General features: G+C 40.1%; 1 protein-coding gene across 1 annotated transcript in view; it reads right to left on the bottom strand.

Annotated features, from left to right (window-relative positions):
- The window catches only part of PSMD1 (proteasome 26S subunit, non-ATPase 1), a 71,788-nt gene that overhangs the window by 47,647 nt on the left and 8,711 nt on the right, over window positions 1–15,430 (bottom strand). The window contains exons 8-16 of the mRNA XM_035544836.2: window positions 15,054–15,114; window positions 13,439–13,567; window positions 12,566–12,654; window positions 11,817–11,895; window positions 10,539–10,712; window positions 9,516–9,627; window positions 8,693–8,889; window positions 8,017–8,112; window positions 7,408–7,472 (exon numbers count right to left, since the gene is read on the bottom strand). Coding sequence (XP_035400729.1) covers window positions 7,408–7,472; window positions 8,017–8,112; window positions 8,693–8,889; window positions 9,516–9,627; window positions 10,539–10,712; window positions 11,817–11,895; window positions 12,566–12,654; window positions 13,439–13,567; window positions 15,054–15,114 — 1,002 coding nt within the window. The remainder of the gene's footprint in view (window positions 1–7,407; window positions 7,473–8,016; window positions 8,113–8,692; window positions 8,890–9,515; window positions 9,628–10,538; window positions 10,713–11,816; window positions 11,896–12,565; window positions 12,655–13,438; window positions 13,568–15,053; window positions 15,115–15,430) is intronic.

Genomic DNA, 15,430 nt, shown 5'->3' with positions numbered 1-15,430 from the left:
TTGCAGCTGTCCTACCTTCTTCTCCCCAGTAAATGCATTATCGAGCTCAAAAACCAAACACTCTTTAGTGTGTTCTTACAAGAACAATGGGAGGGATATCCTAAACCTGGGAAGAAAACTACACTGGATTAACAATCCCACCATCAGCAACAATTTCAATCTTCCCTTTCCAGCAGAAACATCACAGATGGCTATCAGCATCTGGAAAGAGCAAGAGGTAGCTTAGTCATCTTCTGGGTGACCCTCTTCTTGTACAGCTGTCAATCTTCAGCGAGCAACGACAGCAGGAGTAATTTGCTTTAAGTGTTCCCTAGAGAATGATTCCAAAGCCTCTTTATAACTTAGGGTTGGACTCCAAGGAACAGAAAACCCTGAGAAGGTCTCACCCAGCAAAAATGTACTTTGTCAAGCCAGCACACACGTTTCTCAATTTTAATAACCAGAAATAGAAGGTCACCAGGTTCCAGTTACTGAATTTAGTCAGCAGCAAAAGCTAAATTGAGCCATAAACCTCAAAGGGACCAGTGACTAACCAAAAGTCTAGCCTTCCTACCAAAAAAAAAAATTCTCCACGCACAGAAACACATCAGCAAGAGAACATGCCCATTCAGTTTAACATGGTAAATGCTATTGTTAATGCTAAATGCTATGTTAATAGCACAAGCAATTTCTCTTTTACAAAACAAACAAGCTGAGAATTCAGGCAGCAATCTTGTAAAGTATACACACAGAGGGAGAAGAAAGATGAAGATGCAGAACTATGAAATAGAAAGACAACACAATGTACAGAAGAGTTCTTGTTTTGGAAACTGTATCTACAAGAACAAATACGAACAAAGACTCCCTTCCTCAGCAAGACATGATGAAAAATGAAAAAGGTCACTGCAAGCTACTGTAAGGAAGCACAAATTGGTTATATGGTAACTAAGGATAATATGTTCACGCAGAACAGATGGGTGAGACAGGATAAAGACTACGTTCACTACCATCATCTCGGTACACTAATTGCACAAATATATACAATATATTTTTAAACGCTGGTTCTGAAGTGAGAGTATTTTTATAGCTTTGAGATTCCTTCATAAAGATAGTGCTGTAAGTTATAACTGATAAAAGATTTGCAGTCACTTCTTCGCAGAACACAAGACCTTTTAACGGGACATAGGGGTCATGCACTCCCCGTTTTTACCAAAAAAAGACTTGGTCAGAAAGTGCAACATTCTTTTCTCTGGAGTGAAGTGTTCTCAGTTCTTTCAGAATTTAGCCCAAGCCAGCCACCTGACCAGCTCTATGGCCCCTATATACTACAGAAAATAACAACTTACAGAGTACTTAGTTGAGTTTTCCTCGTTATTACATAAACTTGTAATCTGGTACATTTCACTTCCTTTTAAGCTACTAGAGAAGAAAGACAAAAGTTAAAGCTGATCTGTAACATGCAACCACTATGGGAAGAAATTTTAGAAGAACAATGGTCAAGTGTTTTCGTTGTTGTTGCTGCTGTTCTTCTGTTAATTACTTAAAATACATTAGGAGAACATTGGCTATGTAATTAAACAAAAATTAAAGCACGGACATGGACCTGTCCACCTCAACAGTCTTACTGAGAGAAAAATAATGGAGTTTGAAGGCTAACAGGATGAGTGTCTTGAAATGCAAGTAAAGGGAATACCGTAAAAAAACTACACACACCACAAAAACAAACAAGCAAAAACAATCTTTAAGCCTATGTCAGCTAACCTCAACTATGGTGATATAAAACACATTTTAGGAAACCAGTCCCCAGCCATCCATGGTTCTGTAAGACTCAAGCCTTCAGTTCAGATTCTGTCAGAAAACTTTCAGGCAGCCAGAAAAAAAAAAATCATTCACCACCCGTCTTGTTTTCTCCATGTGCAAAACTGCTCCTAACTGCATTACATCTGGCCATACTAATGCATCAAAATTCAGTTAAAAAAAAAAATAACCCAGTGTTAAACAGAAGTCAAGGCACTGAGAAGACAGACTGATGCCATAAAGCCACTCACTAATATTATAATGCTGCTCACTAACAGACAAGAGGCACACTGATTTCTTCACAGATAACATTTTCCTACACTGACTTCTTGTGGAAAAATCCACAGCACTGCAAGCTGGTTTGAGAAAGCAAAAGCATTATTCCCTTAATCTTTCTGCAGGCTGTCATATGTAACATCAGCCTTAAAAGGTACAGAAATGCAAGCACAGTAAGCCTGGAAAGGGCATACTGAACAACTTGGGACACCAGAGCCCAAAAAGGGAGGCTGCTCACCAGAGCTTTCCTGGCTCTGTGCATTAAAAGCTAGAACCAGGAGTCCCAGAGTTCTGTCCAGTTCTCAGGACATAACTTAATACCACCATGAAGCATTAGAGTTCCTTCACCATATTCATAAAGATGGTCACGTACTGTTGCTAAGAAGCACTCTGTTGTTTCGCTTCCCCTTTGGCTCTTTAGGTAACCATCAACACGGCAAAAACAACAGTCAGCAGAGAATTGATTTCCATATTTTTGCTTTGGCATTTGGCATCATGGTGCTTAATGCCAGTGTCAGTTCCTGTGAGGAACTGTTTTCTCCAGCTGCAAAGAGAGGGGCATTTGCCCTGCAGAACAGAAGAAGCAGTTTTGCTTATTTTTAAATGGGAAGCTAGTGAAAAAGTAGGAAAGATGGCTTGCTGAAATGTCCTTTTTTATTATAATTATTACTTTTAATAATTCATGTCAAACCCAATTTCTCTAGCTACATATAAGAGTCCAAGCATCCAGGTATTCAAGCCCTCTCCAAGCCCTGAAAAACAACATCATTCTCTTAAAAATAACAAGCTTTTTGTTCTCCAAAGGATCTTCTTTACAAATGCTCTGGACAGGCGACAGCAATGCATTTCATTTGCAAATTCATTAAACTCTGCACAACAGACGAGCCTTTTATTCTGTTAGATGCACATCAATATTCCCTAATAAAATCCAACAGGAAGACTTTGCCATAGAAAAATAACATTAATCAACTTAACTTAATGGCTCAAAGCATCTCAGCATTTTTGATGACTTAATTTGAAACTTCGCTTGAACAGTAGTTTTAAGGCAAATTTAAGAATTTTGTGATCTCAAAATCTTAAGTAGGCTTACTCTAGACAACGTGGGTAGTATTTTTAGGCCATAAGGAGAGAATAACTTCCTGAAGGAATACTTTTGAGTTTTCAGTAGGATATAAACAAGACTGAAGGAACTACCTCAGGCTTAAGCCAATCGTTAATTTACCTATCTGCACAGGCATTCCAGTTTACAGTAAAAAGTTAAAATACTCACTGAGATTTTCAAAAGCGCTCAAGTAGTATAAGGCTCTGAGCCCTGTTTTCTCAAGTAAATAAAATCTCATCCATACAAACAGTCTAGAAGATAAAATAGCTGATAAAGAGTTAATGCAAGATCTCTTTCTGTATTGTCTGAAACAAAGTATTTGTGCAATCTGATTGTACACCTACAATTTTCCTTACAAGTTAGATTAGTTTTTCCAGAGATGCTAAAGAACTTCTCCAGAGCACTTCAGTTTGGTCAGTGAATACCACGCCATGACGTCTTACACAGCTTTCTTTCAAGTTTTAGATCTGCAGATAAAGGAGACATTTTCAAATCCAGAAAGACTTCAGTGAAAGTCTACAGCTTCCTCTGATTTTAAAAAAGATTTCTGTTACTTTTAACCTGTCATTGAAAGGGGCTCCTTATTCTCCTCCACCAAGACTGAGGATGATGACAATAAAATGGGTTGGAGGGTAAACAAAACCCTTTTAATCTGTTCTACACGAGAATTAACAAGCAGGTATGTTACACTAAATTCCTCCTCTTCACAATTAATGCACTGAAAAAGTTCACAAGTTAGAATGACTGACTCATACTCAGGTCCCAAGATCTGCCATCTGCCTGCTGTGTAAAGGTACGCTGCAGTAGTTGAACAAAACAGATTGTCCAAGTCTTATTTGAACAAATACAAGTATCTGATCTGCGTTTGCTTTAAAACAAATGCATTTTTTAAAATATCAAAGACCCAAAAGAACACAAAAGCAGGAAACATTACTGTTTTGCTTGATTCATCCTACACGGATGAGCTGAAGGTAAGCCGCATGCAGTGCTCCACGTTTGGGCAGCCTACACCTAGCAGCTGGTACTACACCTTCCTTTTGGGACTCGCTAGAGGCTGTATTATTCCCTCTCGTGCTTTTAGCTTTTTCCTAACAAGGAACTGACAAGGCTGCACTAAGGCAGCAGCATCCCACAACCCCTGTGCCTCAGGGAGCTTTGTTGTAATACTCAGAGCCACACTAAGGTCCTGCTTCTCTGTGTTTCTTACTCCCCTGGACTTAACATCTGCTATAAGAGCAATTAAACCTTTTCAGTTGATGCTTTCAAGCCCTGTCCACATTGAAGCCTTCTACCTAATCAGTTCCGTTTTATCTGTAGAGCTTCTAGCTCCTCATTTCACCTATAAACTAAAGGTATTTAAAAACACTGCTTCATTGCCCTAACACATAACAATTTAAAAATAAAGCTGACTACATAGATCAATCACATACCAATCTGAAATAAACGTCCATTCATGACCTAAAGTAGTAAAAATTAAGATTAAAAAAAACTTTCCGTTTTTATAAAGTAAAACACCAGCGTTTTCCATCTCATCATAATAAGCAAAAAAAGGCTGACCGGAAATTACAAGCATATTAAATGCTGTTTTCCAGCAGCCATGCTAAATATTTTATAAACCACTTTCAAAAGAAGAAGGATTAACATATAAACATCAGTAATAAAGTAAAATTTGTAGTCTACGATCACAACAATCTACTGGCACAAGTGGCAGAGCTTGGAGAACAAAGACACATTACACTACCCAAGTCATTACATCACTTCTCTTCTTGCTATTTCACCACATAATTTTGTACAGCCCTGTTATCTGCACTGTCATGCCCAAATATTGCAAACTTTATCCATGTCTCCATACCATTTAAAAATAATATTTTACTTAAATGTATCTCCTCTAAGAGGCAGTCATTTTTGAAAAAGAGAAGTTAAGTCTCAGGTTTTTATACCACGCTATTTTGACAGTCTTACAAGCTGTAAGAAAGAAGAAAGGAGGAGACAGTTTTAAGACAAGTGTCTTGCATGAGAGCATTTTCTGATGATTTAATATAGTGGCATGAAAATGCTCAGTCACAAGACATATACCCCGTGCCTATTTTTTGTATGGCACTAACCAAAGACAGAAAAAAGGTACACCAAGTCCTAGAGCTTCGGTTTTGATGCCCAGTCTATAGATCTGTGACTGCTTCTGAGTAGTCAGCAACAAGTAAAGCAAGACTGCTGTCAAGTAAGCTTTAATTCTATACACATGAACCCCTGGAAAGCTTTAGGGAGCCCAAGAACAGAAAAAGGAAGCTAGCTTTGTGCTATATGAACATAATGTATTCTCTCATGGTTGCTTCTGCGTTGCTCCGAGAGCACCATGTCTGCAGACATTCACACATCCAGGCGAGCACTCGTCCAACATTTAGTTTTAGACCTTTACTACTTTGGACCAAAGTTTTAGACCTTTTCTACCAACCAATGTGAATGCTGGAATTAAATTTACAAGGAAATATTTCTCCCTGTTGTGCAAGAAGGTTTTGGACTGTACCCCTCCATAACAGGAAGAAAAGAGGCAGGATAAGATCTGAATCACCGCAGAGCAGCTTTAAGAGTCAAAAGTTAATGCCATTTATTTCCTCATTGCTGACCGTTAAGAGAATAGGCCCAGAACTATCTTGTAAAATTCATACCTTAGGGCAACTTACGTAGGCATAGCTTAGTGCTGTATGTGCAAACAGAACAGGACAGGGGTAAGATGAGGTTCCAGATTTCCACGTACCTGGCTAGATTTTAACTGGCTAAGTCCCTGCTTTCCTCATTCATTTAAAGAGAAAACCTGAAGAAGCAGATAGGCACTTAGTGCTCCAACAAAATGTCAGCACATGGTAAACGGTGTAGCTCAGAGCCCTGACAGCTTCTTGTTTTGGTAGGAAGCTATCCATGTCCAGTTATGCCTTGCATTTGTTGAAAAGAACAATGGTATTGATTCAGAGATCAAAAGTGCTTTGTCACAACCTGTTTGGAAGAAAAAGATTTCTGAAACTATGGAAGGCCTGTGTGGAATTTTCCTTCTGTACACAGATGCAGAAGTCAGTTTAACAGACCCTTTGGCTTCAGGAGAGACGCAGAGGAATGATCTGGGCTCATGAAACCAAGAAGAAGCTCTTGAGAGACGCCTGCTGACCACAGAAAGAATTAATTCTGCTTGTAAAATACATTAATTTTCAGCCAGAATATGCTTCAGATAAAACAGAATGGAGTCATTTCATGAGAAATAACTTGATTAATGACAAATTGGCTGGTCATATCAGTAACCTAGTTTTTCAAAACCATCTTTAAGCACCTGTTACTATCTTGCTTTTTTAAGAAGAATTTATGGACTGCTACTAACCCAAAGAGAACGCAAACAAAGATTTTAGAAAATATCCATTGAAAATTACAGCCCTGGACCCCAGTATGCACTACCACCTCCCAGACATACTCAAAGGCTACTGCTTGGCTCAATGCTCAGGCTACACAAATTCCTGCATTAACAGATAAAGACAAGGTTTAGTACTTGGGGAGCTTTCCAATTCCCCCAATCTGACCAAAAACCCCAAACAACCCCCCCCGCCTTCCCTGGATACAAACACACACACAAAAAAAACCCGACACAGCTTCTTACCTAGGGAACCGTAGAGCACTACTACAAAAATACCAGTGTACTGACAGATTTTTTACTTTAGACAACCAAAGCAAACATCAAAATCAGTTTGTGGTGGGCTTCCATTACCACAATGTAAGCCCAGTAACCTGTCAGGTTTAACAAGGGATGTTTAAAAAACACCAACACAAAATGCAGGCTATTTCAACATCCTTCTTCATGCTAGTTTTACCAAGTCACAATCTCCGGGAACATTTTAGCAATTAAGCAGGCATGTTTGTCTGAGCAGCACAGCTTTTAGGATGCCTGGCACAAGCACTGTATATTTAATTTTTAATCAACTCTCAATCTTGCAAATATTAATTTTTCATTCTGTTTGTCATCTTAATTGTTTGACTAGAGTTAGATGAAGTCGGAAGTCCGGAAACCTGCAGAAAGGCTCATTAAGCATCTACTAAACGTTTGAGAAGGCTTCTAATTCAGAAGCCGTTTTAATTCTCTCTCACTTTTTTGATATTTTTCAACCTCCACTCAGCTAGCAATTGAGTTATTCAACTCAATAGTGCACATATTTCCTGAAAAGAACAGGCACCCAAATCAAAAGCTGTGGAAGTGACCAAGAAAGATACTGTACCTGAATAAAATGAAACCAAGCGACTCAACAGCTGCACGCCTCACATCATCGTTCACATCACTTACCTACGAAGTAGAAAACAGGATATTCAGAACACGTTTAGAACACTTGAGGACTCTGCAACATTTTGGATGAGTTGTCAGGCACACAGGTCAATCAGGAAGACAGATATATACAGAAAGGACATTAACAATCATGCTAAAGCTTAGCCAAAACAGCTTTGCTTTGGTTCACGTATTGCGACCGCAAGCCTATCAAAGAGGAGGCAAACCCCATCTTTTAAGGCTTAGGTTGTTTTTGTTCCAGCCCGTCATTATGCAGACCATTCACTGCAAACTCATTACCAATTACTTTAGAATCAAGTTTTATTTTTTAATAGATTCTTTTTTTTTTGTGATACCAGATTCTCTAGCTGTCTGGCTACTTATCCTAATATCAGAAGATGACCCTACTATTTCTACTCATAGTATTAAAGAAAGCTTTCATCACTTTACATTCTCTGATTTGGAGCAGAACGTTACCACTGTAGACGCAAAGCCTGCCAAAGCAATGTGCTTACTCTCTCACCACAAATGTCTTACTATGTGCTCCTAAGACCCCAGTACTTACAGCCACATGCAGCAGGCGTCTGATGGCCTTGTTGTTCCCTGAGCCACAGTATGCCATAGCAACCGTGTACATGCCAGAACGACGGAGAATTGGATCCTGGAAGAGAAAGTGTCAATATTTAACGTCTATCCTATCAGAGACTCAGTAATTCCAAATACAAATCTGTTCCGCTCTTGGGCCTGTAAGCGGCAAGCAGGCAGCCTCTGTGCTTTATTGTTTATTATGGATGAATAACAGAACAATCACCAAAGCAGGAAATGTCACCTACCAATTTCAGTGGGACAGAAAGTTGCTATGACACAGGATGACAGAGTATAAGGCAGATGTGTTACTCTGCTTTATATTCATCATCTGCTTTTGAACACTACTAGATCCTCAAGAATGAACCACCTACAGTCAGCCTCATCTGTTTTTAACCATTACATCCTGTTCTGCTCTTTGGTGCTCTGTTATTTATGGAGGCTGAGTATCACACAAAGGAAATAGAAGATTAAGCACCATCGTTCCTGTATTTTTGATCAGGAGAAAGCAACGTGTGAAACAGACCCATTTTAATTCTATGTAAGAACTTCCCTGGTATGAAACAGCCGACCCACCACAGCTTGAAATTTCAGAAGAGAACAGAAGGTCACCTGCGTAACAAAAGGACCTGGGACTAAGATACAGCTAAACTCACCTTATCTCTGCAGAGACTCTCAATGAGAGCATCTGCCTCCTCCATTCTCCCATACATCACCAGAGCAATTCCAACAGCAAGGCCTCGCAAAATCTTTTCATGCTGGGTTTCCTGTGCATAGCCGACCATGTCCTCAATAGCCTGAGCGTTTTTAGATCCCAACATAACCAGTCCCAGTGCCAGGCCAGCTGCCTCACCTGCACAACACAGACAAGCAAAATCCAGCAAACTCAGCTCCTAAAAGCAGTAAATATTACATCTAGAGAATCACACAGGATAGAGGCCAACAGGTCACTTCAACGTCACCATACTCAGCAACCCCAGTATTCATGGACAACTGTGCTTCTAAAGATAACCCACCAGCCACAAGTTAGTGCCCTCCCCCTCCAAGTTCAAATTTTTGTTCGTAGGCCAACAGCTGCTGAGATACTTTTCCTGCAAACCCCAGCCAATGCAGCAGTAGCCCTTCAGAAGCTTCTCCAAACCTGTCACTCAGTCAAAAAAGGGCACATGGCTCTGGAAATCAACTACACTGAATAAAAAACATATGACAAAGTTAAGAATAGAGCAAAATAAGAGACTTTTTAAAGACCTACCGTATCTTACTAACACTTGGAACAGTGCCAAAGACCAGTCCTGACAGGACCTCTGAACATTACTACCACGTAACTAAAGAACCACGCTGATCAGGAAAAGGTTAGTTAATAAAACACAGCTAAGGCAACCTAGAAAAGTGATCTATGCTGCTAACAGAAGACTTGGAAAAAAATAGATGCCTGATAAGGCCTCAGATAGTTATCTGCTTTGAAAGCTGAACATTTACCTGTTACTGCATCATCCTGGTATAGATTTGTTTTCAGCAAATCGTACACATCTTGACGTGCTGTCCCCATGGCAGCCAAACCCAAACCCAAGCTGCCACCATGTCGAACAATCTAGAGAGAGCATATGCAAGTTGAGTCATCATAAAACAGTAACAACATTGCTTCAGTTCAAGTAGATGTATTCCAGCAATATAAACCTGCAAACTTTTAGCCCCAAACCACCCATTATGATCTCCTGACCTGTCAGAAAAGCCACCTTTACCTTTTAAGGCAGTAACTCATGAGAAAGAAAGAAGGTAGATTAAAAACAGCAGTTCAAAGCCCATAACGCGTGTCAGAAGCTTTCCACATAGCACGTGAGACTTTAATACCTTTAAGCTCTTTCCCCCCACTGAGTGACTTAGGCAGTACCACAAAGCCGTACCATACATAAAAATTGCTGCCTAAGTAACAGCATTTAAATAGAAAGGTAAATCAGTACCCACTTAAATTGTACCTCCCCTCTTGTTCTAACTGGATACAGGAAAGGTACTATGCTCACAATAAGATGAGTGGGATCCATTCATGGAATTTGCAAAGATGTAGTCTGAAATTCCCAAAAGAGAATAAAGGAACATGCTGGGAGAAATACTAATTGATTCCAACTTTAAAGGAGGCTTTTGTAGCCATCTATAAACATTAAGTGGTGAAGGAAAGCGCGTTTTTTGTGTAAAATGCATTCAAACCTACAGGGAGGCAGAAGCATTTTGTGGCTTATTCCTTTGACAGCTAAGCCATAAACAGTAACAGTACTTGAGCACTGCAGGTCTACTAGCAGAACAAAGAAGATAATTAAGTAGTAAGAAAATGAAGCTAGATTCACTGTCATATATGTAAAAACTTCCTAAAAACCTTACTTGAACTGTTAGTGAAAGGTTGCTAAAACCCATAGGAAGTCACAGACTTAGTTACTTCTAAAACAGCTAGCACCCTTCTGGACATTCCCAACAAAATCAAAGTTCATTACCAAACCCAGTACGTACATCATTACTGGCATTCTTCAGCTGGTTCAGCAAATAGTCAATGATGTCACCACCATGGTTAGCATGAATGAGACCCAAGGCATAGAGGCCTCCACCCTCCTGGTAGGCTGATCCCGGCGAGGTGTCCTTGGGTAGGTACGTTGCCATTAGCTGAAGTGCTTCTTTCTCATGACCCTGCATGTCCCAGTGTCCAGCAGAAAGGAAAAACAGGGGGAATTGAAAGGTTAAAAAACAGTGGATACAAACACTTTGCAATAATATTTAAGAAAAGTCAGGAGAAAACTTGTCATAGCCATTGCTTTACTTTCTTCACAAAAAGTTAGCCTTTCAGTGCTGTATGAGCAGCAAAGAATCCTTCTGTACTGAGATTTTATTCACCTCAGAACAGGAGTATGCATCAATGACTTGGTCACTGACATAAATCAAGGACAAATTTGGCCAGAAGCTACACTGATTCAATCACTAGAGCACTTCAGCAAGGATCAAGGCACATAAAACTTCTTGCTATTTCAAAACAGCCTTAAATATACCCTCCCCATGAATAAATTTGAAGAAAGCAACTTCTACTTAGTTCACCATTGAAACTTTCCAAAACTTACTACAGTGAGGACTTTGGTCTTGTCACAAGGCCAGGAAATACACTTAATATACACCTGCAATTTTAATATCTAGAAATTACCAATACTCTGAAATTCGCAAAGGAAGAGAAGATCTAGGAAGGAGTCTAGGAAGAAAGGTACCTGCTCTAATGCTACAGTACCAAGAAAGCCATCCAGTTTTCGTTAGCCTAGCCTAACTCCTAAGCTAACTCCTCTAGCCCAAAGCATTCAACACAAGACACGTGCAATCTATCAGAATTGGATAAAAGGTATTTAAATCTATTCAGCAAGAGACTCTTCCCACTCAGCATCGTTGAGAGTTGTTTTGTCCACCAGGGAAAAGGCTTAACTGGGCACATCCATTAAGTTGATCACAACACTCATTCATAAGCTGTTGAGTTCTGACTGCAGTTGAAGGCTCTCTCCTAAAGCCATGTTACCCAATCACCCTCTCACCATCAGCAAAACACACCTTAAACTAGATGAGATATCCAACACGTTGGATTGGATAAAGCAGAGCTTTTCTTCAGGTCAAAGACACAAGCTATGTTATGGCTGTGCCTTGCAACAGACCAGGTTAACTGAAGTACGGGCATCATTTAGAATCCCCGCTCTAGTGCTTTCTGTGTTGACAAGTAAATCTCTCCTACCAAACAAAGGGGAATGAATGCAACTTTACCTTGTGTATAACACCCAAGCTGGCAGTTGCAGTAAACTTAGCCCAATTAGTGGCCCTGGCCAGCCACTCCAAATTGTCTCTGTAAGACAAAAAGATACAGGTTAGACAACCTTACACACAGCCCATTCCTCACTCTGCAAACACTGTTTCACAGCATTAAAGATTGCTTTCAAACCAGAAAGCAGTTCCAGAAGGCAAGAAGGCTAACCATAATTCCACTTTGTAACTCTCTCCCCTTTATCAGTACTGCTTTTTGACTAGCAGGAGTCGAGCTCCTACACAGCAGTGATCTCAGCGAAGGGTGGAGAACAATCAGTCAATACGCAGCCCGTTAGCTTTGTGGGAGAAACCTGAGCAGAGTTTCTAGGGTTTTCCTCAATTCCCTGGGAAGATCAGTCCTGACATTTCCCTTCCCAGAGTCATTCATCAAGAGACAGTGTCAGTCTCTACCAGAGAAGATGCATCACCATCTCAGAAATTCTCCAACTAGTAAACAAGGAGAACAGAAATTCCAAACCCTCCAAACTGCTCATGTGGTTACCATCCCAATAAAGCCTATTTGTGAGGATAGAGAAAAGTAAACAATTCCGGCTTCTTCTTTCTATCCCCACCTTAGCTTTCAGATCTTTTCATACTCTTTCTAAGCCCGGAGTTCTGTAGCCGCTCATTAAAACTATCAGGCTAAGTAGGGCAACAATGTTGATCATACAATTCTAAATAATACCGGGGCTTCCTTGCCATGGATTTACCTAAGGAACTGGTCGCTGGTTGTACCACAGTGCATAAAGGAGTTTGCTATAACCGTTGCTGTGTGACACACGGAATTCCGCACTGCATCCTGAAAGAACAAAAACAATCAGTATCAGCAGCCAGCCAAAGACATGCCCCAGGTCACTTAACATGCTTGCCAGTACACTAGAAAAATGGGTTGTAATTAGACTCAATTTAACCAGCAATTTCCCTTTAATCAGAGTTAATAGATTGTTAATACACTCTAATATATCCTCAACCCATCTTTCCAGTGCAAATCTATCCTTTCTATGAGTTTCTGTCAGAGGCACGATTGCTGCAATTACAGCTTAACAGAAGAACCCCACTTCTGGTTTTCCAAACCAAGCACTGCAGTGCACGCTGCTGACTTTTTCAAGCCATCCCTCGGACGCTACACAGGATGACTCCAAAGCACTTAAGAAGCAGATGGAAATGCTTTTCCGATATGCTTAAAGTACCTCCTGAAATAGATGAGCCCACTGACAATCATCCCCTACCATTTTTGCCAATGACATGCATCTCATTTCACATATTAAAAAAAAAACTTCCTGTGGTTTCTAACAATCATTTAGCTTAACAGAAGGAGTTTAATTTACCTGTAACTTATCATTTGCCCATCCTTGAATAACACCTTCCAAAACCCAGTTACTCAATTTACTAGCACCGCCCAGGGTCACAGGTTCAAGTTTTAAATGTTAATGTGCTATGACCAAAAAACAGATTTGCGTCCTCAAAACAGAAGGAGGTCGTGCTAGGACAATAAGATGCTGTATTGAGCACATTGCTGTTACTTTACAAACACAGGATGAATCAGATGAATCCAAAACAACCAGATTTACAAAGCCTCTTACCTTTGTGTTTTTGAGGATCATGAGGTCCGTATTATTGTTTCGTATTAAAAACTGCAGATGTAACTCAATGGCCATTTCGCCACTTAAAATTTTAATCATTTTTGAGATCTGGTCCTTAGGCTCTGGGTTCTTTACATATAAGCAAAAAGAAAAAGAAAAGTGAGAACCTAATTAAAGCTCTGATAAAACACAGTTCATGAAAAGCCACTCTGATATGTTCCTATCACCACATTCCAAAATCCGACAGGTTTGAGGACCAAAGGAACATTGTTGCACAAGCCCAAAGACTTTATTTAGAACAGCAGCTAGTAGATCTAGGATTCTCTAATACACTCATCTTCCAGAGCCCTTCGACAAAGACTCCCCCTTCCCCACTGTGGAACAGTTTCCACAATTTAAGTCCCAGCTGAAGTACCTTTTGAGAAGGATGAAAAGCACACTGCTGCTCTCTGGCATTACGTTAGTGGTCAGAGATCAGCCAAACGTAAGTAGTTCAGCCCTTAAACTAATCCTCTCAATTATTTCTTTGTAGTTAGTATTCTGAATTGTGGAAGATTAAGCTCAAGAATGTTTCTGGCCCCAAAGATCATTTTTAGGTGCTTATCCCTTGGCACAGTCAGCAATGCCAACTCAGCAGAAACTGATTCAAGGCACCTTTACTACACAAAAGCACTGTTTACAGGTTCCTTGATGAGGCAAGAAAATTCACCCCTTTTGTTTTCCTCACAGAATACAACTTCAAGAAAACACTTGTTTGCCGTTAAGTAAAATGTTATCCTTTTTAACTGATCTGCAAGAATCTCTCAAAGATTCCCAAGTCTAGTTTGCAAAAATGCAACATGTGGAAAGTGAAAAAGCAGCTTGTCTTGGTTTTTTTCCTTCTCAGGCAGCATTTCCTTTCCTCAGCATCAGAATCGCATTAGCTGTGCATGAAATGGTGAAATGCAATTGTATGCACGTGCAAGAAGTGAACTTGCTTTCTCCAATATTTGGAAAAAGAAACTAAACAAAACGATCCCAACAAGGAAGACGGCCACCATCCTAGCCAGAAGAAAAATCTTCCTTCTTCACAGAAAAGAAACTTTACATTATGTTAGCATCCCCTTTTGCCATTCCTGCAGAACAACATCAGTCCTATCTAGACAGGACTACAGCTGGATTTCAGGAGCAGAAATAAAAAAATCAAAAATTAAACAAAGAAACAACCCACACCTAATTCAACAACTCGGGTTCAGCTGCATTTCAGAAAAAGCAAAAACCATCAGGCTAATTCATCAGCTACGGCTCTCAGCTGTAGTCAAATTTCAGGCTCTTTCTTCTAGCAGTTAGTTATTTCAACAAAAAGCAAAAACATAACCCTGATCCTTCTGTTTTTTCCGCCCTTTTCTGGGCTCAGCAATACCTGATGAAACCTACTTAATTCCTCCAGCTTTCAGTATCTAAACTGCTGGATTTTTAGACTGTCAGTTATTTGGTCCTCGGAGATTGTCTGTCACCTCGCCTCCCAGCAAAACAGAAGTGAAACTACTTTTCATTAGGTGAACCAACCCAACAACCACAGGTTCTAACACACAAGAACTATTAAGCAAGGCACATTTTTGGAAAGGACACTCACAACTTCTGCAGGCTTCCCTGCACAGGTGCTTCCTGGTTTCTCTTCTGCTTCCATAGCATCACTGAAAAAAAAAATAAAAATGCAACCCAGTTCATCACTCAGAACTAGCCAAGTACTGTAATTATGGCTAAACACTATTCTGAAACAGTAGTCCAGGATTTGGAGATGACAGCTGAAAATAACAGGACTTTGACAATACAAGGGCCGTCCTTCTGCATGTCACTGCTGAGAAGCGAACTCAACAGTTCAGTTGCCAGGGGACTTGAAGACAAAGGCCTGGAAATCCCCACCCTCTAACTCCATCTAGAGAGACAAAAAAAGAGATGCTGGTACGGAATGAACAGGCAGAGACAAGTGAGAAAACAGGGTCAGCAACC

The sequence above is a fragment of the Cygnus atratus genome, chromosome 9 (genome assembly GCF_013377495.2).
Source record: "Cygnus atratus isolate AKBS03 ecotype Queensland, Australia chromosome 9, CAtr_DNAZoo_HiC_assembly, whole genome shotgun sequence".
Classification (NCBI taxonomy): domain Eukaryota; kingdom Metazoa; phylum Chordata; class Aves; order Anseriformes; family Anatidae; genus Cygnus; species Cygnus atratus.
This window is presented reverse-complemented; position numbering and strand designations above follow the sequence as displayed.